Source organism: Callithrix jacchus, chromosome 17 (assembly GCF_049354715.1).
Source record: "Callithrix jacchus isolate 240 chromosome 17, calJac240_pri, whole genome shotgun sequence".
NCBI lineage: Eukaryota > Metazoa > Chordata > Mammalia > Primates > Cebidae > Callithrix > Callithrix jacchus.
Window position 1 is genome coordinate 71751865 of NC_133518.1, and position 21694 is coordinate 71773558.

Genomic DNA, 21694 nt, shown 5'->3' on the forward strand with positions numbered 1-21694 from the left:
CACATAGTAAAATCATTCAAAATTAAACTTTCTAAGGTAGCTGGATGTAAAATCAATATACAAAAATCAATTTCATTTCTAACCACTAGCAACAAAGTTAGAAATTTTAACTTGAGGGAGGACTCAAGATGGCGCTGTGAGAACAACCCAGGATTGGAGCTCTCGTTGAATCCGCAAAGAGGTGAGTCCGAGCTGCATTTCCAGACTGATCTTTGTTGCCCACAGAATGGGGAAACTCCCAAGTATAAAAAAGACACAGGACACCAGGCAGTAAGTCTGCCTGGCGAAGCCGGCAGCCGGGACGCGGCGGCGGCCGGCCCTACCCAGCAATCCCCACAGGGCGCGCTTGTCCGGGTGCCCTGTTGAACCCGCAACCTGAGACTTGAGAGGGCTGGACTTGAGACTGAACAAGACTTGGACAGTAGGCCAGCCCAGGGGATTGCAGGGACAGAGCGTTCGGGATACCCAGTGGGACGAACAAAACCGCGATTTCAAACTATCCCAAGCAGACGGTCCGAGACGCTCTGTGGGGGAGGGGCGTCCACCACTACCGAGGCAACCCGCCCCAACTGAGATACATGCCCACTGCTGACGCAGCCAGCCGTTGCCGAGGCAACCCGTCCCTACTGAGATACACGCCCACTGCCGACGCAGCCTCCCGTTGCCGAGGCAACCCGTCCCTACTGAGATACACGCCCACTGCTGACGCAGCCTGCCATTGCCGAGGCAACACGCTACAACGAAGAGACTCCGCCGCAGGGCGTGGCGGAGACCACAGCAGAGCCTGCGGGAACAGGGCGAATCACACAACAGCAGGGCGGAGACTCGGCAGGCAAACAATGGCTAGTCTGCCTCCTAGCTGGGCAGGACACCTCAAAGGACATCGAAAAATAAAGCCCGAACCCCCCAACACAGAGCATTTGAGAAAAAAAGGGTTTTTTTAGTGAGCTCTGTTGCAGCAGAATCAAACATAGCAGCCTAACAGCCCTGAATGAACAACAGAGCTCACAGCTCAGAAATTGAGCTCCTAAAAAGAACAGACTGTCTCCTCAAGCAGCTCCCTGACCCCTCTATATCCAAAAGACTGACATTTGGCAGGCATCATCCTGGGACAAAGATAGCAGAAAAAGAAACGGGTAGCATCCCTCGCTGCGCCACAGCTGCTAGAGGTGCACCCCAGACAAGCAGGGCCTGGAGTGGACCTCAGCAGTCATACAGTGAAGGGGCTAGGCTGGTAGAAGGAAAACCAAAAAACAGAAATACTTCATCATCAACAATCTGGGTGTCCACTCAGAGACCCAATCGAAAAGTCAGCAACTACGCAGATGACAAGCGGATAAACCCACAAAGATGGGAAGAAACCAGCGAAAAAAGGAGGAAAACACCCGAAACCAGAACACCTCGCCTCCTAGAAAGGACCAAAACTCCTCACCAGCAAGGAAACGAAGCTGGACGGAGAATGACTGTGACGAAATGACGGAATTAGACTTCAGAAGGTGGATAATGAGAAACTTTTGTGAGCTAAAAGAACATGTATTAAATCAATGCAAAGAAACTAAGGAACTTAAAAAAAGATATGAGGAAATGATAACAAGAATGGATAACTTAGAGAGGAATATGAATGAATTAAAGGAGCTGAAAAACACAATACGAGAACTTCGCGAAGCATGCACAAGTTTCAATAGCCGAATTGACCAAGCAGAAGAAAGAATATCTGAAGTCGAAGACCAACTCAATGAAATTAAACGAGAAACCAAGATTAGAGAAAAAAGCGCAAAAAGGAATGAACAAAGTCTCCAAGAAATGTGGGACTATGTGAAAAGACCTAACCTACGTTTGATAGGTGTACCAGAAGGGGACTAAGAGAATGAATCCAAGCTGGAAAATACTCTTCAGGACATCATCCAGGAAAACTTCCCCCACCTAGCAAGACAGGCCAACACTCAAATGCAGGAAATTCAGAGAACACCACAAAGATATTCTGCAAGAAGAGCAACCCCAAGGCACATAATCGTCAGATTCAACAAGGTTGAAATAAAGGAGAAAATACTAAGGGCAGCCAGAGAGAAAGGTCGAGTTACCCACAAAGGGAAGCCCATCAGACTCACAGCAGATCTCTTGGCAGAAACACTACAAGCCAGAAGAGAGTGGGGGCCAATATTCAACATTCTTAAAGAAAAGAACTTTCAACCCAGAATTTCATATCCAGCCAAACTGAGCTTCAGAAGTGAAGGAAAAATAAAATCCTTTGTGAACAAGCAAGTACTCAGAGATTTTGTCACCACCAGGCCTGCTTTACAAGAGCTCCTAAAAGAGGCACTACACATAGAAAGGATCAACCAGTACCAGCCATTCCAAAATCACACTAAATGCTAAAGAGCATCAACAGAATGAAGAATCTACAACAACTAACAGGCAAAACAGCCACTTAGCATCAAAATGGCAGTAACAAATTCACACATAACAATATTAACCCTAAATGTAAATGGACTAAATGCACCAATCAAAAGACACAGACTGGCAAATTGGATAAAAATCCAAAACCCATCAGTGTGCTGTATCCAGGAAACCCATCTCACATGTAAGGATACACAAAGGCTCAAAATAAAGGGATGGAGGAAGATTTACCAAGCAAATGGAGAGCAAAAAAAAGCAGGAGTTGCAATTCTCATCTCTGATAAAATAGACTTTAAAGCAACAAAGATCAAAAGAGACAAAGAAGGCCATTACATAATGGTAAAAGGATCGATAAAACAAGAAGAGCTAATGATCCTAAACATATATGGACCCAATGCAGGAGCACCCAGATACATAAGGCAAGTTCTTAATGACTTACAAAGAGACATAGACTCCCACACAATAATAGTACCAAAATAACAGAACCAAAAACAAAAACCACATGATTATCTCAATTGACGCAGAGAAGGCATTTGACAAAATTCAACAGCCCTTTATGCTAAAAACCCTCAATAAACTCGGTATCGATGGAACGTATCTCAAAGTAATAAAAGCTATTTATGACAAACCAACAGCCAATATCATACTGAATGGGCAAAAACTGGAAGCATTCCCTTTGAAATCTGGCACTAGACAAGGATGCCCTCTTTCAGCACTCCTATTCAATATAGTACTGGAAGTTCTAGCCAGAGCAATCAGGCAAGAAAAAGAAATAAAGGGTATTCAAATAGGAAAGGAGGAAGCCAAATTGTCTCTATTTGCAGACGACATGATAGTATACCTAGAAGACCCCATCACCTCAGCCCAAAAACTCCTGAAACTGATAAGCAACTTCAGCAAAGTCTCAGGATATAAAATCAATGTGCAAAAATCACAAGCATTCGTCTACACCAATAACAGACTTAAAGAAAGCCAAATCAAGAGCGAACTGCCATTCACAATTGCTACAAAAAGAATAAAATACCTTGGAATACAACTCACAAGGAACGTAAGGGACCTCTTCAAGGAGAACTACAAACCACTGCTCAACGAAATCAGAGAGGACACAAACAGATGGAGAAACATTCCATGTTCATGGTTAGGAAGAATTAACATCGTGAAAATGGCTATACTGCCCAAAGTAATTTACAGAATCAACGCTATCCCCATCAAGCTACCATTGACTTTCTTCACAGAACTGGAAAAAACCACCATGAACTTCATATGGAACCAAAAGAGAGCCCGCATAGCCAAGTCAATTCTAAGCAAAAAGAACACAGCGGGGGGCATCACACTACCGGATTTCAGACTATACTACAAGACTACAGTAATCAAAACAGCATGGTACTGGTACCAAAACAGAGATATAGACCAATGGAACAAAACAGAGGCACCGGAGGCAACACAACATATCTACAACTATACAATCTTTGATAAACCTGACAAAAACAAGCAAGGGGGAAAGGATTCCCTGTTTAACAAATGGTGTTGGGAAAACTGGCTAGCCATGTGCAGAAAGCAGAAACTGGACCCCTTCCTGACACCTTACAGTAAAATTAACTCCAGATGGATTAAAGACTTAAACATAAGACTTAGCACGATAAAAACCCTAGAAGGAAATCTAGGCAAAACTATCCAGGACATAGGAGTAGGCAAGGACTTCATGAACAAAACACCAAAAGCATTGGCAACAAAAGCCAAAATAGACAAATGGGACCTAATCAAACTCCACAGCTTCTGCATGGCAAAAGAAACAGTCACTAGAGTGAATCGGCAACCAACAGAATGGGAAAAAATATTTGCAGTTTACCCATCTGACAAAGGGCTGATATCCAGAATTGACAAAGAACTCAAACAGATTTACAGGAAAAAAACAAACAAGCCCATTCAAAAGTGGGCAAAGGATATGAACAGACACTTTACGAAAGAAGACATATATGAGGCCAACAATCATATGAAAAAATGCTCATCGTCACTGGTCATCAGAGAGATGCAGATCAAAACCACATTGAGATACCATCTCACGCCAGTTAGAATGGCGATCATTAAAAAATCTGGAGACAACAGATGCTGGAGAGGATGTGGAGAAAAAGGAACACTTTTACACTGTTGGTGGGAGTGTAAATTAGTTCAACCATTGTGGAAGACAGTGTGGCGATTCCTCAAGGCCTTAGAAATAGAAATTCCATTTGACCCAGCAATCCCATTACTGGGTATATATCCAAAAGACTATAAATCGTTCTACTATAAGGACACATGTACACGAATGTTCATTGCAGCACTGTTTACAATAGCAAAGACCTGGAATCAACCCAAATGCCCATTGATGATAGACTGGATTGGAAAAATGTGGCACATATACACCATGGAATATTATGCAACAATCAGAAATGATGAGTTTGTGTCGTTTGTAGGGACATGGATGAATCTGGAGAACGTCATCCTCAGCAAACTGACACAAGAACAGAAAATGAAACACCGCATATTCTCACTCATAGGCGGGTGATGAAAAATGAGAACACATGGACACAGAAAGGGGAGTACTAAACACTGGGGTCTATTGGGGGGAAAGGGGGAGGGCCAGTGGGAGGGGGAGGTGGGGAGGGATAGCCTGGGGAGAAATGCCAAATGTGGGTGAAGGGGAGAAGGAAAGAAAAGCACACTGCCATGTGTGTTCCTACTACGCAACTGTCTTGCATGCTCTGCTCATGTACCCCAAAACCTAAAATCCAATTAAAAAAAAAAAAAAAAAGAAATTTTAACTTGAAGAGTGAAAAAATTGGGGGAAATAAATTTTAATGAAATATTAGAGTACTGAAATAAATGGAGAAGGGGCACGGTGACTCACACCTGTAATACTAGCACTTTGGGAGGCCAAGGCAGGCGGATTGCCTGCGCTCAGGAGTTTGAGACCAGCCTAGACAATATGAAGAAACCCTGTCTCAACTAAAAATACAACAACAACAACAACAACAAAAAAGCTGGGAGCAGTAGTGTGCACCTGTAATCTCAGCGACTTGTGAGACTGAGTGAGGTACCACAATCACTTGAACCTGGGAGGCAGAGGTTGCAGTGAGTGTGAGCCGAGATGGCGCCACTGCACTCCAACCTGGTTACAGAGTGAGACTCTGTCTCCAAAAAAAAATTACAAATGAAATAAATAGAGAGATATTTCATGCTCATGAACAAGAAGGAATGGTATCATCGAGTGTCCAGTCTTCCCTAGGTATTGCAATAATAAGCTTCCAAAAAGGTTTCTTGTGAAACTCATCAAGCTAATTCTAAAACCTGTTTGGAAGAGCAAGGCGCCAAACATTCCTGCAGAAGAAAACAGCGGCTATTCGTGCTACCAGACAGCAAGACTTACAAAGCTGAAATTATTCAGAGAATTAGGTTTTAGTGCAGGAATAGACCAATTAACCAAATAAATAAAATGGAAAATTTCAAAAACAGACCCACAAATGTAAGAGATTTTAAATTTTGATATATGAAAAAGAAGTGATTCAAAGGGTAGAAACTGTTCAATAATAATGTCCCCAAATTCAACAATACGCAGAGCCAATGGATTATTCAGTTTTTTTTTTTTTAAGTTTTTCCTTATCCAGTGTTAAAACTTACAGTAGACACTCTAGCCCTGGGAAAATGATAGGCATCCAAATGCAAATCAAATATACAAATAAATATTCCAAAACCCACAGAGAGCAAATAAAATTACCTATTGTCCATGCTTTTAATACAAGTAAGAGACAAATAAGACTTCAAACTTAATTTCAAGTAAATGAGGAAAATATAAACATCCAAGACCAGCAATGTTAACTACAGAGCCCTTAATGATAAAAATCAGAGGAAATGGTGGGAAAGAATCCTGGTAGCTGTATAATGTCGATGCCAACTAAGGTTCTCCCTAGGACAAGAGGTAAACAGCAATTAGAAAGGAAAGGTATCCTTTTGAATCTTGGTGGATAAAGACAAGGAAGAAACAAAAGGGCCCTATTCAAATAAGATGGTAATCAAAGAATCAGAAGTAGAAAGCCCCTAACAAATCATGTAGTAAAGAAGATGCATTTCACTCTAACAACAGAAGAGGGCGTTCTTAAACTTAAAAACTAAGCAAATGTTTTTTTGCTGGCCCCACCGAACCCACTTGTTACTTGAGGTCTATGAAAATTCAATACATTACCATAAACAAAATAAATAATCTAACATCTATACTGGGCTCCAAGAAGAAAACAAAAGAACAAAACTACTTTCTGCTAATAAAAGTAAATCCCTCTAAAATTAAAAAAAAAAAAAAAATACCTACCAAGAAGAAGGAAACTATAACACAATTCTCCAACATAAATTCAATATAACTAAACCGCAATCATAGGTATAAAAGAAAGATGAGAATACAAAAAATTCTAAATATATAAAGACTATAAATCAATAAAAATTTATGAATTGTTAACATTATTTTTTGAGATGGAGTTTTGCTCTGTTGCCCAGGCTGGAGTGCAGTGGTGCAATCCCAGCTCACTGAAACCTCTGCCTCCTGGGTTCAAGCGATTCTCCTGCCTCAGCCTCCCACATAGCTGGAACTCCCAAGTAGCTAGAATGGCTAATTTTTGTATTCTTAGTAGAGACAGGGTTTCACCATGTTGGCCAGGCTGGTCTTGAACTCCTGACTTCAAGTGATCCTCTAGCCTCAGCCTCCCAAAGTGCTGGGATTACAGCCATGAGCCACCGTGCCTGGCCAGAAATTTTATTTAAAGATAAAATCACCTGAGAAATAAACAGTAAATTACCAACTATCCAAGAGAAAATAAGTACATCCTGGCTTGAATTTTAAAAGCTATAAAAAAATATTCTGGTGGGGCACAATGGCTCACACCTGTAATCCCAGCACTTTGGGAGGCCAAGGCGGGCAGATCACAAGATCAGGAAATTGAGACCATCCTCGCTAACACGGTGAAACTCTATCTCTACTAAAAATACAAAAAATTAGCCAGATGTGGTAGCATGCACCTGTAGTCCCAGCTACCTGGGAGGGTGAGGCAGAAGAATCGCTTGAACCCAGGAGGTAGAGGTTACAGTGAGACAAAATCGTGCCACTGCACTCCAACCTGGGCAACAGAGCAAGAATCTGTCTTAAAAAAACAAACAACCAAAAAATCCTAGGACAATTGAGAAAACCTAAATATGTAGATGACTGACTAAAAAGAAGTGAATACAAAGGTTAGTAAGTTTACCGAAAATAAAAGTGCTAGAGAAATAAGTCAAATAACATCATAAAGAAACCAGATGAATACACAACACAGGACAATCTTAAAAAACAACTGGCCTAGGCTCCAAAAAGTCAATGCCACAGAGATAACCCCTTAACTGTTTTACAGAAAACATTATAGAGTTCTCAGGTGTGGCGGCTCACATCTGTAATCCCAGCATTTTAGGAGGCCAAGGCAGGTGTTCGAGACTGACCTGGCCAACGTGGTGAAACCCAGTCTCTACTAAAAATACAAAAATTAGGCAGGGCACAGTGGCTCACACCTGTAATCCCAGCACTTTGGGAGGCCAAGGCAAGCAGATCACCTGAGGTCGGGAGTTCAAGATCAGCCTGACCAACATGGAGAATCCCCATCTCTACTAAAAATATGAAATTGGCAGGGTGTGGTGGCGCACGTTTGTAATCCCAGCTACTCGGGAGACTGAGGCTGAGGCAGGAGAATTGCTTGAACCCGAAGCAGAGGCTGCAGTGAGCCAAGATCATGCCACTGTGTCACTGTACTCCGGCCTGGGCAACAGAGTGAAACTCCTTCTCAAAAGAAAAAAAAATTATATATATATATATATATAACTTATATATATATATAAATTTCTCTTGCATATGATAATAATATTATGGTTATAAAGGAGTATGCTTTTTAAGTCTTAGGCATATTAAATATTTAGGGGTAAAATGTCATGATGTCTACAATTTACTTTCCAATGGTTGAAATTTTTAAAAATAGATGTGGGAATATACCTATAGAGAGGGAATTCAAACAAATAAGGGTTAGCAAATTTAGGTGATGAGTATTCACTGTATGTCAGCTTTGCTGTATGCTCAAAATTTGTAATAATGAAAAGTATGAAAAACCATGTATTATAAAGCTACAATAGGTACAAATAGATCAGGGAAAATAAAGAGAAACTCCAGAAACTGTCCAAAATACAAAGTGTAGTATTTCAATTCAATGGCATAAAAAATGTTTATTTAATTGCACAGAAATAATTGGCCATGTATAAGAAACAATTTAAATGGTTAAACCCTTCATAAAAAACAACATTCCAGATTAAACAAGCTACATGTAAAATAATTCATGTTTTATGATAAACGAGACTAGCTTTATAACCTTGGGAATGAAGAGGAGTCCTGTAAGACAGCAAATCTGAATGTCAAAAAAAAAAAAAAAAAAAGGACTGATATTTTACCTACCACAACAAAAAATTTAAAAACTGGATGCAAAAATGGCACAAAGGAGAGACTGAGGAAATATCTGTAACATTTAACAAAAGAATAAAAAATCTAATCTTTGAAAAATAAATTAACAAATTGATGAGAGGACAAAATAGCATGTAATTTGCAGAAGAGAATATGCTATTTTCTATTAACAGATTTAACTATTCTGAACTTCGGCCTGGTGTAGTGGCACACACCTATAATTCTAGCACTTTGGGAGGCTGAGGCAAGGTGGATCACCTGAGGTCAGGAATTTGAGATCAGCCTGGGCAACATGCTGAAACCCCATCTCTATTAAAAATACAAAAATTAGGCCAGGCACAGTGGCTCACGTCTGTAATCCCAGCGCTTTGAGAAGCTGAGGCAGGCAGATCACCTGAGGTCAGGAGGTCGAGACCAGCCTGGTCAACATGGTAAAACATCATCTCTTCTAAAAATAAAACATTAGCTGGGTGTGGTAGCCTGTGCCTGTAGTCCCAGCTACTTGGGAGGCTGAGGCAGGAGAATTGCTTGGACCCAGGCAGTGGAGGCTGCAGTGAGCTGAGATTGCCCCACTGCACTACAGCCTGGGCAACAGAGTAAGACTCCATCTCAGAAAAAAATACAAAAATTAGCTGGGTGTGGTGGCAGGCACCTGTAGTCCCAGCTACTTGAGAGGCTAAGGCAGGAGAATTGTTTGAACCTGAGAGGTGGAGGTTGCAGTGAGCTGAGATCATAACACTGCAGTCTAGCCTTAGCAAGAGAGCAAGACCTCAAAAAAAAAAAAAAAAAAAAAAAAATCTGAACCTCACTAGAACATAAACTCCAGGAGAGCAAGGTCTTTATGTTCATTTACATTTCCCAGAGAGTTCAAAACTAGCAGCCTACTAAAAGCCTTTAGTAAATGTTTGCAAGCTGTAGGCCAGACGGATAGGTGGAGGGAAGAATGCAAACTGAGGAATCACTGTTTTTTACCCATCACAATGGCAATAATTAATGAGGCTGTTATGTTCAATGCTGCAGAAGGTAAAATAAAGTCTTTATTAAAATTAAAAACATATAAAACCTTTGATTAAACAATTCAATTTAGAGGAATCTATTTTATAATATAGAAGCAGCAGAATTTCAAAACACATTATATGAAGATCTGCATTTCCTGTACTGACTTAAAGTTGCAAACAACCTGAATGACATTGATTTATTAAATCATGGTGCATCAATAATGTGAAATACTGTGATCACTAATTAAAAGGATGCAATAGCAGTCTTTCTTGCTGCTGAAGGATGTTCTGTAAAAAAAGCAACTTGGAAAGTTTTTATTAGTAAGTTTAATATGGGAAAAATAAAACCTAATATGAGTACCTACATAAATGAACATGAAGTAATTGGTGGAAGGATACATATCAAACTTAACACTAGTTACCTCAGAGTAATGGGATTAGAGAAGCAAGATGTTATTAAAGTTTTTAAAAACTCTCCATTGTTTAATAATGAGCATGATTTTCATACTTTTTAAAAATCAAATTATGTCTTTCAATTCTTTTCATAAGAAAGAAATACATAAACTGGTTTTTAAAAAGAGAGAAATGATAAGCTGATGAAAAAGATTCATTTATATTCACAGACCCACTATAGAAACAATGCTTAACATGTAAACTTTATTAGAATGTTCGTAATAAATATAAGCCAAGCATATAGTTAATGTAACGTCTACTTCATATGGATCAAATGTAATGAGTCTAACTAATGGAAAATTCTTCATATGTGAGATAATATTAATGACATTTCACTCTTTTCTGAGGTAAACCTTCAATTTGTATTCCTGTAAGAGACTTTACAATTTTCTAATACCCAAATTTCAGTCAAAAAGTATAGGCAAATAACGTATGGGAGGACCAAAATGCTAACAATAATTAACATTAGTTGGCAGAATAATGGGCAGGTACTGAATCTTTCTAAGTTTAAAACCATGAATTAAACATTCCATATGGTCCTTTTTCTGGAGACAGGGTCTCGCTGTAACACAGGTTGGAGAGCAATGGTATGATCATTGTGCACTGCAGCCTCAACGTCCTGGGTTCAAGCAACCCTCCCAGCTCAGCCTCCTTAGTAGCTGGGACTATAGGCATGTGCCATCACACCCAGATAATTTTTGTATTTTGTGTACAGACAGGTTTTGCCATGGTGCCCAGGCTGGTTTCAAACTCCTGGGCTCAAGTGATCCACCTGCCTCCGTCTCCCAAAGTGCTGGGATTACAGGCATAAGTCACCATGCCCGGCCCCAACATGGTCTTCTTTGTTGATTAACTTGGAGCCTTGCCATAGTAAGCGCTAAATACAAGTGTAAATAACTTATCCACAGAGAGGCTAGGTCTTTAGTTAGCCTATTCAATTTCCCTTTTCCTAAACATTCTGAATTCCTCAAAAAACAAACCTTGTACAATAAAATGTCTGTCACTTTAATTTTTTGCACAGGAGGTGAAAAAAAACTAAAGTCAAATAATATAATTACAGTAAAACACATATTCTAACACATAGAAATAATGTAACTTACTATTTTATAGTTATAATTTATATGTTATTTACTCAAATCATATGTACTGTAAAATCAAAGTTAAGAGGGAAAGCATCAGGGATGGACAGTCAGTGATCTGGGATTCACAGTAATTTCAGACAGATTGGCAATTGTTCAATCCCTGAATTCCAGATTTCAATAATAGTGATCTGCTATGTGAGATTAAAAATAATAAATATGTACCATATGCAGTATTACTTAGGAGATTACTCAGAGATGATTCAAGAGGAAGCCCCTGAGAGAGGGTCAGGCACTGGGTTCTCATCTCATCCCTACTAACTATCTGATGTTGCTCATCATTCAATGCTCTGAGGCTCAATCTCTTTTCCTGAATCTGGGTCAGTTCATCTTTAAGACCCCTTTAGGGTGAAAAATCTTCTGAGTTTTAGCATCTTCTTCAGCAAGGGAAGAAGAGAGGAAGAAAACAAAACCAAAACATGGAATTGTTATATGGTTTCACATAAAGCTAAAAAATAAAATCATGAGGTCTACAAGTAAAAAATTTAGATTCCAGAATTAAAAAACAAATTCTTAAGATTTGTTTTATTATATATATACTATTCTTGTGATCTTTATTTGTTCAAACGAAAAACAATTTTGTTGTTTGCATGATGGGAAAAATGGGAATGACTAGCATCATTTGTAGAAAACATATTTGGACATTCTTAAAATCTTAGGACAGACATAAGATTCACTGTTTCACAGTGAAGTGAAACAATAAATATCCTAAAGATTAGTAAGTACTAATAAATGCAAAATGGCAGTAATTACCTAATTATAAGAACTGAAAGTTAAAACCATTTCAAAGTAGTCTTTGACATTAGAAAGAAACAATAGAGAGAAAATATGCTGTCCACTTGAGCAAGTGAGTGAGTGGGTACAAGAGAACTTTAAGAACTGAATATCTGGTCAAGCTTCAATGACAAATCACCAACATCAAAATCTGGTACTAGTATTTTTTAAATGACAATTATATCATCTTCTAATTCAACTGTTATGTTTTACAAAGAGTAGCAGCCAAAATGATTGATACAGGAATAGGGATAATATAACCCAGAAAATAAATTTGAAGAAGGCAATTTCAGCAAGAAAATACTGAAAAGCATTTCTATTTACAATGTAAAATTTAAAGGTCTCCTTATTCGAAATGCTCTATTTTGCTGAGAATCATACTAGTTGAGCTTTAAAATGACTGGTTTATGGGTGCCAAAAAGCAGTGATCATTTCTGCAGATTACAATCTCTGTGCTACAGAATCTAAAAGAAACCTGATTTACCAACAGAAATTAGTGTGAAGGCAGTGTAGCAAAGTGATTTTTGTGCTTTGCCCTCTTATTAGATAAATGACCCTGAGCAAGTTAGTTCTCCAAACTGCAGTTTGCTCATCAGTAAAATCAGTTTGCTCTGGAATGTTCTTACATATATTCTTTCATTTAAATCTCAGAATCTTTCATTTTTGAGATTTGAATGAAAGAATATATGAAAGAACATTAAATAATATTAAAAATTGTTACCTAAAATACTGTAAAGATATAAGTATTTTAAATAATCAGGTGCTTCCAGCAATTCTATTAACCACTGAGCCAAAAGAAAGAAAAATGTGTTTATCTAAATTCCTACAATGAAGTTACAAATGTTATTCAGAAAATAGACTATTTGAGAATTTACTTTATCCCTATTCTAATTAGTAAGGCACAAAGATAACACTTTAAACACTTACATAATGTGGGTTTTTATAGCAATGATACATTGGTATGAACTTAGCCACAGCCTTTTTTTCAAGTCTCTTTAACTTAAAGGCTACATAATTATTAATACAATATGAGAAGAAAAGGTTGGCGTACTAAGGCCAAAGAACAAAGCAAATTAACATACACGGAAGATTAAACACAAGACTTAGGAGCTTTAAGTAACTGGATAGGATACTTTGCTAAAAATAGCATACATTCCTAATCCTGATATATATCTCTGGAAGAAGTAAAATATATTCCAAAACTACAAAAGCAGATTAAGTCACGATTCCAAAGAAGCTCACTGTATTTTTTTTATTTTAGTAATCCTACTTGAAAAGAGATTTGTTAAACCCAGTGGGCTGTGTCTGGCTTATACCACTACTGTACATTTCCACTTACTATATTCCTTTAATTTGAAACGAATCATATCTATTTATTATATACCTTGGAGTAGCAAATAATACATTGAACCTGAACCACTACCATTCAATATAAAACCATGGGAAAGAGAACATATAGTTTAGAAAACAGAACAGTCACAAAGAGCAATAGAACAATCTTCAAGTATTTGAAAGCATGCTAATAATTCATCTTCCCTGTATATGTTATAAGAAGGTAGATTTTAATGCAACATAAAAAAGAATTTGTTTATTCAGAATTGAAATGGGCTTGTTTCTGAAAAATACTTTGCCAAACTGAGAGAACTCTAAAAATCCCTGCATCTTTCGATCCAGAGAACTTTAGAAATTTATTCCAAAGAAATCTTTGAAGATGTGATGAAAGACACATAAAAGAATGCTGACACGGTTTAAAGAAGCAGAAAAGGCTTATGGCAACCTAGGTATTATTTAGCCATGAATAATCTTCAATTAATAATTTAAAGACAATGAGAAAATGCTTAGGGTAAAATATTAGTTAGAAAAAACTATATAATGAATACTGCCAATTTTGTTCTCCTGAGAAAATATTGTTTATGTAAAAATAATTGGAAAAGAAATTGGAATAAAGCAATCACAATTTAGCAGTTGATTATGTCTATGTGTAGTGGCAATGCAGGTGATTTTTGTTCTAAATTTTAATTCAGAGCAGATAGTACTTCTTTAATCATGTTCAATAATCATCTGTCAGGAATTTTATCAAAGAACTATGTAACTCCCAAGGTCTTTTCCAACTCAAAAATTCTACAACTCTAAGAAAACTTTCTACAACGAATTTAAAAATCAGTAATTCTCTGCCAAGACCAGAAAATCTACAATTAAATTTTCAAAGAAAGACTGACAGCCAAGAACGGCATTTATTTCAGAAGTAATATCAATACCCTCTGGCTGGTAGCTCTTTTCTTAGACAGAAAAATGGGCAATGAACCTAAATGAGCTGTGATAAACAAAAGAAACAAGAATATACCTGCAATTGCCAAAAAAAAGAATAGGAAGAAAAAAAGGAGGAGGAAGAGGAAGAGACAAGGGAGGAAAGAAATGAAAGCTTTTTCCTTATTTTTGGCAGAAAGGCTGCTGCCGAGATGGCTGATTAAAATCTTTAAATGATTAGTTACTACAATCATGAAAGCTGCTTAACCTTTTCATTTAACTGCTAGGACTAAAAACTACAAGATGGGGTTGGGAGAGCTTAAGAAAGTTTCTCCTTTTTACAGAAGATTATCTGATTATATCAATATGATTAATATCAGAATTAAATGACTCATGATAGTAAATTTCTATTTTCTTCTAAAAAGATAGCAAACCACAAAAAAAAATAAGCCACTGGTTCAATTCATAAAAATGTTAACTATTATCACCACAAACTTCAAATATCATCCATTGTTAAGCTAAAAAAAAGTTTCATAAAAATATTTATATCATAGATTAGAATTCTATAATTCAAAATTAAGAAAAATATTCCCCTTGTAATGACTGAAGAGAGCTATTTGTTATAAAAGGAAGAAACCAAAAAATGTCATATACTTTTTACTAGCGGTAAATAAGAGTGCAACAAAACTATCTTCTAATGGGGTATCATACTAACATTTGGATGAGAATACAACAATAAAATTACAAAATAAAAAGAAAATAATTAAAAATGTGTAGTACACATTACTTGAAACATTTGGAGAAATTAGTAAGACATTTTAATTTCAGCCATTTAGGTGTATGTGCATATATATACATACATATACATATACATATACATATATATTTATACACACATATGTGTATGTGTATATATATATCATACCATCTTTATTGCTCATTATATGACACATAAAATAGTTTAAATGAAATACTTATGATAGTTTTTCTATATTTAGAATCTCATATGATGGGAAAAAATTGGGGGTTTATATAGGAAGATCAAGGGAACACAACTCCTTATGAAACCTGGTCAAAATACACAGCTTATTTTTCTTTCCTTTTTGGTTTTTAATAAAAAGTATTACAGACAAAAAGGAAAAAGGAAAATCCTCAAGACCATGATTTTCTCACCAGTTATTGTAAGATTTGCTTTCCCAAAATATTATAACTAAGACACAAATTTATTTTTAAAAAGGAAAGGAAGGAAAAGAGAAAGATATTACCGTGCTTTTAGAATTAAATACTTACCCTTGTTTTTATAGATTCATTCTATCAGAAAGTTCTAGCAGAAACTAACATTGGAAATATACTCATGGCTTTCTAATTAACACATAAAAAATACCCATTAAAAATATTAAAAATAAACAATATGCTAGAAACAGTTCTAATCTGATCAATGAATATGCTATGTGTTGCAAAACTGTATGAAACCTGCTTTTTCTTATTTACTTATTATTATTTAATCCAGGAACCATTTTTGAGGCAATTTTACTTGACCACCACCCATTTCCTATTGTGACAAATGATTCAATACCCAGTATCTTCAACCATTTTTTAAATGCTCGAATATTTAAGACTTACTACCTAGAGGAATGTGTAAAAACATTACATAATTCAACATTTCTGTAACAGCTACTGCACTTGAAAATTAGTAACCAAATTCTGAAAAACCTGTTCTCTGCTTAAAACAAAAAGCAAAAAAACTTCCATAAATCTTTTTCAAAATGGCATCTGAAAAATAAATACCCTCAAGAAGACACTAATTCACAAATGCTCTTACAGGAAATAGCTGGAAACAATATTTTATACATTTCAAAAGGGCATCATATACTTCTCAGTGTTGCAACAGACTCCAGATCTGCAATCATGCTGCAGTCATGAATAAACATATTTCTCTGAAGTTCTAAGTATGTGTGGCCATATCAAGGGCATGGGGCATGTATAACAGATTTGAAATGGATTTACATTACCTCCAACCTTAGGGCCACCTGCTGAACCAGGCTTCCTTGCACTGTTGACAGGATTTCCGGATGTTTTAGGTGCAGGAACCTTGAAGGCTGAAGCAGCTGATGACGGCCTATTTCCATCCACTGATTCTTCATCATCGAAGCTTTTATCTGCACAAAGCATTAGAAAAATGTATTTAAGAGAACTAAGCTTTGTTCCATTTTCCCTAAGGCTCAAAAATAAAATAAAGCCATATATAAAATCATTACTTTGGTAAGCTATGTAATACAAAATAAAGGTCCTTTGAATAAGCATTTATATTTTGGCTAACACCATATAAAATAATCCTCTGTAATTTAAAATCAAAATGCAGTATTTTCATATTTCTTATACATATTAAATCAAAACATAAAAGAAAACATATTAACTCTAAAGGTAGTAAAAGTAATTTTCATGCTTTTGCTACTCATATAAGCATTTTCTGCCAGCTCCTCCCATAGTGCATCTTGTAGCATGCCCTGCCTTATTCCTTATTCCCAGATTCTGCAACTTACAATCACAGATGCGTTTGCAAATCAGTCGCCTCATTCCTCTGAAAGCTCTTAATTTCCCTCACCCTAGGAGGCTCCCAACAGTTCACATGGCCAAATACAGTAAATTCGATACTAATCAAAGGTTCTATCAAAAAAAGACAGAAACAACCACAGAACCACCACTGAGGTTTGTGCCGGCATTTTTCTTTCTCTTCCCTGCCCTAGGTGCTATAACAGCCAATCAGCTACAAGGTGACATCATCTTATGGCAGCTACTGCCAGATGAAAGGTAAAAATTCTCCATGCATCTAAAATATTCTATAATCCTTATTCTATATCAGAATTTCAAAGGCATTCAAAACTAAAGGTTTAGAAATCTAGGTATGTGTTCTTATTCGACATGAAAATGTATATAAATAGAAAATAAGGTTGTATGCAATATTCATTCTGCTGGGGTGCTTATTATTGCATCAGTAAAGCACAGACTGCCACAGTGCTCATTACTGTGCATAATTAACTCTGTAATCTTAAAATCTCCTGTTTATTTAGGCTACAGAAATCAAACAAAACAATTTGTTTTCATAAATGATTCTACAAGGCTCCTTTCGGAATATGAATGACCACACTAGCATTATCTACTTATATGTAAATGAAACACCTCCCAGCATACACATACACACACACACATGCACACGCACACACACACACAGTATATGCATTTTACTCTCCTGAGAAGATGGTTTTCTCTAGGACCCTGCACAATTCAACCATAACAAATAGATGGGCGAGGCAGAGAAACAGCCTGTGGTAACACAGGCTTCAGATCAATATGCCAGAATCTTTTCTTTTCAACAGGCTTTCTTTACCTAAACAAACACCCAGTCACCTAGAATTAAATAATTCCTATAAAGAGATACTATCAATACAACTATTAAATATATTTTAACTAAAATATGCCAAGAAAGTTTTAAGACTTTTATTTATTAAAGGAAAAAAGAATCAAACAGACACTCTAATAAAAAGCCACATTCTATTTCAGAAAGTGTTTTTAAGTAATACAGCTTGCAGGAAAAAATTATCTTCTATTCTTAAAAAATTGTTTTGTAGCATAACACTATTAGGGAATCAGTTTGGATAAATTAATAAGCTTAAAACCTTTATAGTACATAGACTGCTCTGTTAAAAACACTAATATAATTCCAAATAAACTTTTTGCTACTATTATATTAAAAAATGCAGCTAAGAGAGACAGAGTAGACATACAAATCTACAGAAAGTTAATCACTGAAACACAGAGTAGCCAGAAGTTCCCACGGAAACAGTATTCTGTTCCTACACACACAAGGATTGAAAAGAGTAAATATGTTCCTACCATTAAAAAAAAAATTAACTCAACATTCTCAAACTACTGGGAAATTAATTTTTAAACTGTTTATCAAAATACAGCAAGGTATACAAATCATCAGTATGCAGCTAATTAATTGATTTTCACAAAATGACCATGCCAGTATAACCAGTATCCAGATCCACAGATTATTACCAGCAACCTGTAAGTGCCCTCAAGACTCCTAAAAGTCTACATTTCCTTCCAAAACTAACTAGTCTTGAATTCTATCATTTGCTTTTGTTTATTTTTGAACATTATATAAAAGGAATACAATATGTACTCTGGTATCTAGCTTCTTTTTACTCAGTGTTGGAAGATAATGTTTGGAAGATTCATTTTCATTGCTAATCGTTTTCTAGTGTATGAAAGTACCACAACTGATTAATATCCATTCTACTACTGACAGATATGGGCTGTTCCAGATTGAGGTTATTATAAAATGGTACTACTAAGAGGTAAGCAAACAAAGTTAAAGGTTTCTAAAGATTTGAGCCTTATTGAGGAAGTAATAAATACAGTAATTTATTTTAGATTATAATAAATCAAAGATGCACAGTAATATCTAGGGCACTGGTCCTCGAAATGTAGTCCCTATACCAGCAGCTGAGCGTCACCTGGCAATTTGTTAAAAATGCAAATTATTGGACCCCAACCGAAACCTACTGAATCAGAAACTCTAGAGATGCAGCCCAGTAATTTATGTATTAACAAGCCCTCCTGGTCATTCCAATGCATGATCCAGTTTAAGAATCATTCCCCTAGGGGAGGGGATGGCATTCTTTCTCTATAAAGGACCACGCAGCGAATATTTTAGGCTTTGTAAACTATATATATATGGCCTTTCCATACAACTACTCAATTATGACATTATAGCACCAAAGCAGTTATATACGCACAATATGTAAACAAATGGGTGTGGTTGTGTTTCAATAAAATTTTATATACAAAAACAGTAGGGCAGATGAATTTGGTCTATAAGCAACAGTTTGCCAATCTCTGCTCTAGGCTAAACTACTAAAGAAAAGTAAGTATACACATAGAAGAAAAAGAAAATAAATTTAAAATATCTGATTGGCTGAAAAGAAGGAAGAGGGACAAAAAGAATAAAACAAGTGGATAAGATAAAAAATAAAATAGCAAATATAAAACCAAGTGTATCAGTAATTCTCTTAAATATAAATGAACTAGTACAGGTGAAAGACCTAGACTGAATTTTTTTTTTAAACCGGCTGCTTAAATGAGATATATTTTTACCTATAAGGTCACAAAAAGATTAAGAAAAGATAGACCAATGATGTAGCTATACTAATTTCAAATAAAGCAGTTTGAAAAAGCATTACTAGAGATAAAGAGAGATGTTTAATAATGAGAAAGAGGTTATTCCATGGGAAAAAAAAAATCAGAGCTCTGAATATTTATGTACCCAATAAGACAGCTTCAAATATATAAACAAAAACTGAAAAACTAAAAGGAAAAATAAATAAATCTACAAACACAGGAAGAAATAAAATTTTACCCACCTCCAATAAGGTTATGGTTTTTTTTAACTATCAGCTACAAGAATTCATAAAACTAATTCATTATCACTACCCCTAAAATTTTAAATTTGTTAAACAATAAATATTCTGGGCTTAAATTTTTAAAAAATAACTATGAAATATCAAAACAAGTCTCAATTATTTTCTTCCTAGCAGCTATCTTACTGAAATAATAGATGCTAATTTTTCTATGTGGATTGGAAGTTTCTTAAGAGCAGAAACTTTGTCTTGTTCATGCCGTGACTCCATTACCTAGAATAGTCTAAAAATAATTGTCAGAGCAAACTAACTCTTCCTGCTGCTTGCCTTGTCCCCTAAAGTGTATTCTCAATATGGCATCCTGGGTTGAACAAACTCATAACACAATCACTGTTCAAAATCCTCTTATGACTGACTACATAAAAAGGCCTACCAGAACTCTAAGATCTTAAATGTCATGTAGGTCTCTCCAACCTTATCTCCTACCTATTTTCCCTGTTCTCACTAATCCCGCCCCACCAACCTAGGCTCCCTGCTATGATTCATGTCAGGGACTTTGCACTTGCTCCTGCTGCCCTGAATGCTTTTTTCACCCATGTCCAATACTGTTCACTCATCAGTTTCATGTCTTTATTCATCTGTTGCCTTCTCAATGAAGTTTTCCTCTGGATATTAAAATCACAAACACCCTAGTGTTTTCCCAACACTCTATCACTCTGATGTACCCCTGCCTCCCTGCATTATTTTTTCTTGGCACTTGCCATCTATATATTTCACTTATTTTGCTTATCTGTGTTCTGCTGAAATATATGAGCTATTGGATAAAAACTTTTGTCAATTTTTCCCTCTGTTTTATCTTCAACATGTAGAACAATATCTAAAATGGCACACATTCATAGTATGGAGACTTTCAACCTTCAGTGAAAACATTACCAAGTTATTTAAAGTAATACTACAAAGACAAACAATAATACACGCTAAACAATGCACATATTTTAATATGTAATAGAAGCAATAAATATTTTATAAGATACTAAAAAATATAAGGATAAAACCAGTACAGTGGAACTTCCTTTATGAAGGCCTTGTGGGGCAAAGGGAACAGAATTCAAAGTCCACATTAGATACAGAGTCTAATAAAGACTCTTCCCACCAAAAGCTGGTATACCAAACAACTATACCCTTGAGGTTAAAGTAAATCATAAATAAGATCTTCCAATAGTCAATTCCTTTCAAGCTTTTTTCAAAAGAGAATAACAGAGAAGTGAATTAAATAAGAGTACTGCGTTAAGGTCAACTGCTTGGGCGGTCCAGACATTCAAGACCTTAAACTCTGTGGACTCAGACTGGTAGTACTTTCAACCAACAGCCAAACAAATACAACATTTCCCTGAAAGAAAGGTGTCTGGCCTCAAATTACTCTCACAAATAATTTTCCAAAAGGCACCAGGTACAACAGGAAACAAGACACCATGAGCAAGAACAAATAAAAATAAACAGACAATAGGAAAAGACCCACTTAAAATCCTACAGTTACCAGACATGGACTATACAATAACTAAGCAAACTTGACTTTGGGGATTGAAAAATTATAAAAAGTGACATAGATTTTTAAAATAACTAAATGGAACTTCAAAAAGTGAAAATATAGTAACTGAAATTGAAATTCAGTGGGCAGGCCTAACAGTGGCTTAGACACAGCTCAAGGGATCATCAGTGAACTAAAAGATAAGTCAGAAGATACCACTTAGGATACATATA

General features: G+C 36.3%; 1 protein-coding gene across 50 annotated transcripts in view; it reads right to left on the minus strand.

Annotated features, from left to right (window-relative positions):
- Positions 1–21694, minus strand: part of CLASP2 (cytoplasmic linker associated protein 2) — a 246743-nt gene that overhangs the window by 154203 nt on the left and 70846 nt on the right. For 35 of the 50 annotated variants that reach the window (XM_035278616.3, XM_035278611.3, XM_035278606.3 and 32 more), the window contains one exon: positions 16520–16666. In XM_035278616.3, coding sequence (XP_035134507.1) covers positions 16520–16666 — 147 coding nt within the window. Of the gene's footprint in view, positions 1–16519; positions 16667–17050; positions 17253–21694 lie in introns of those variants that run through there. The other 15 variants (XM_078354514.1, XM_035278629.3, XM_035278625.3 and 12 more) reach the window with 1 other exon arrangement.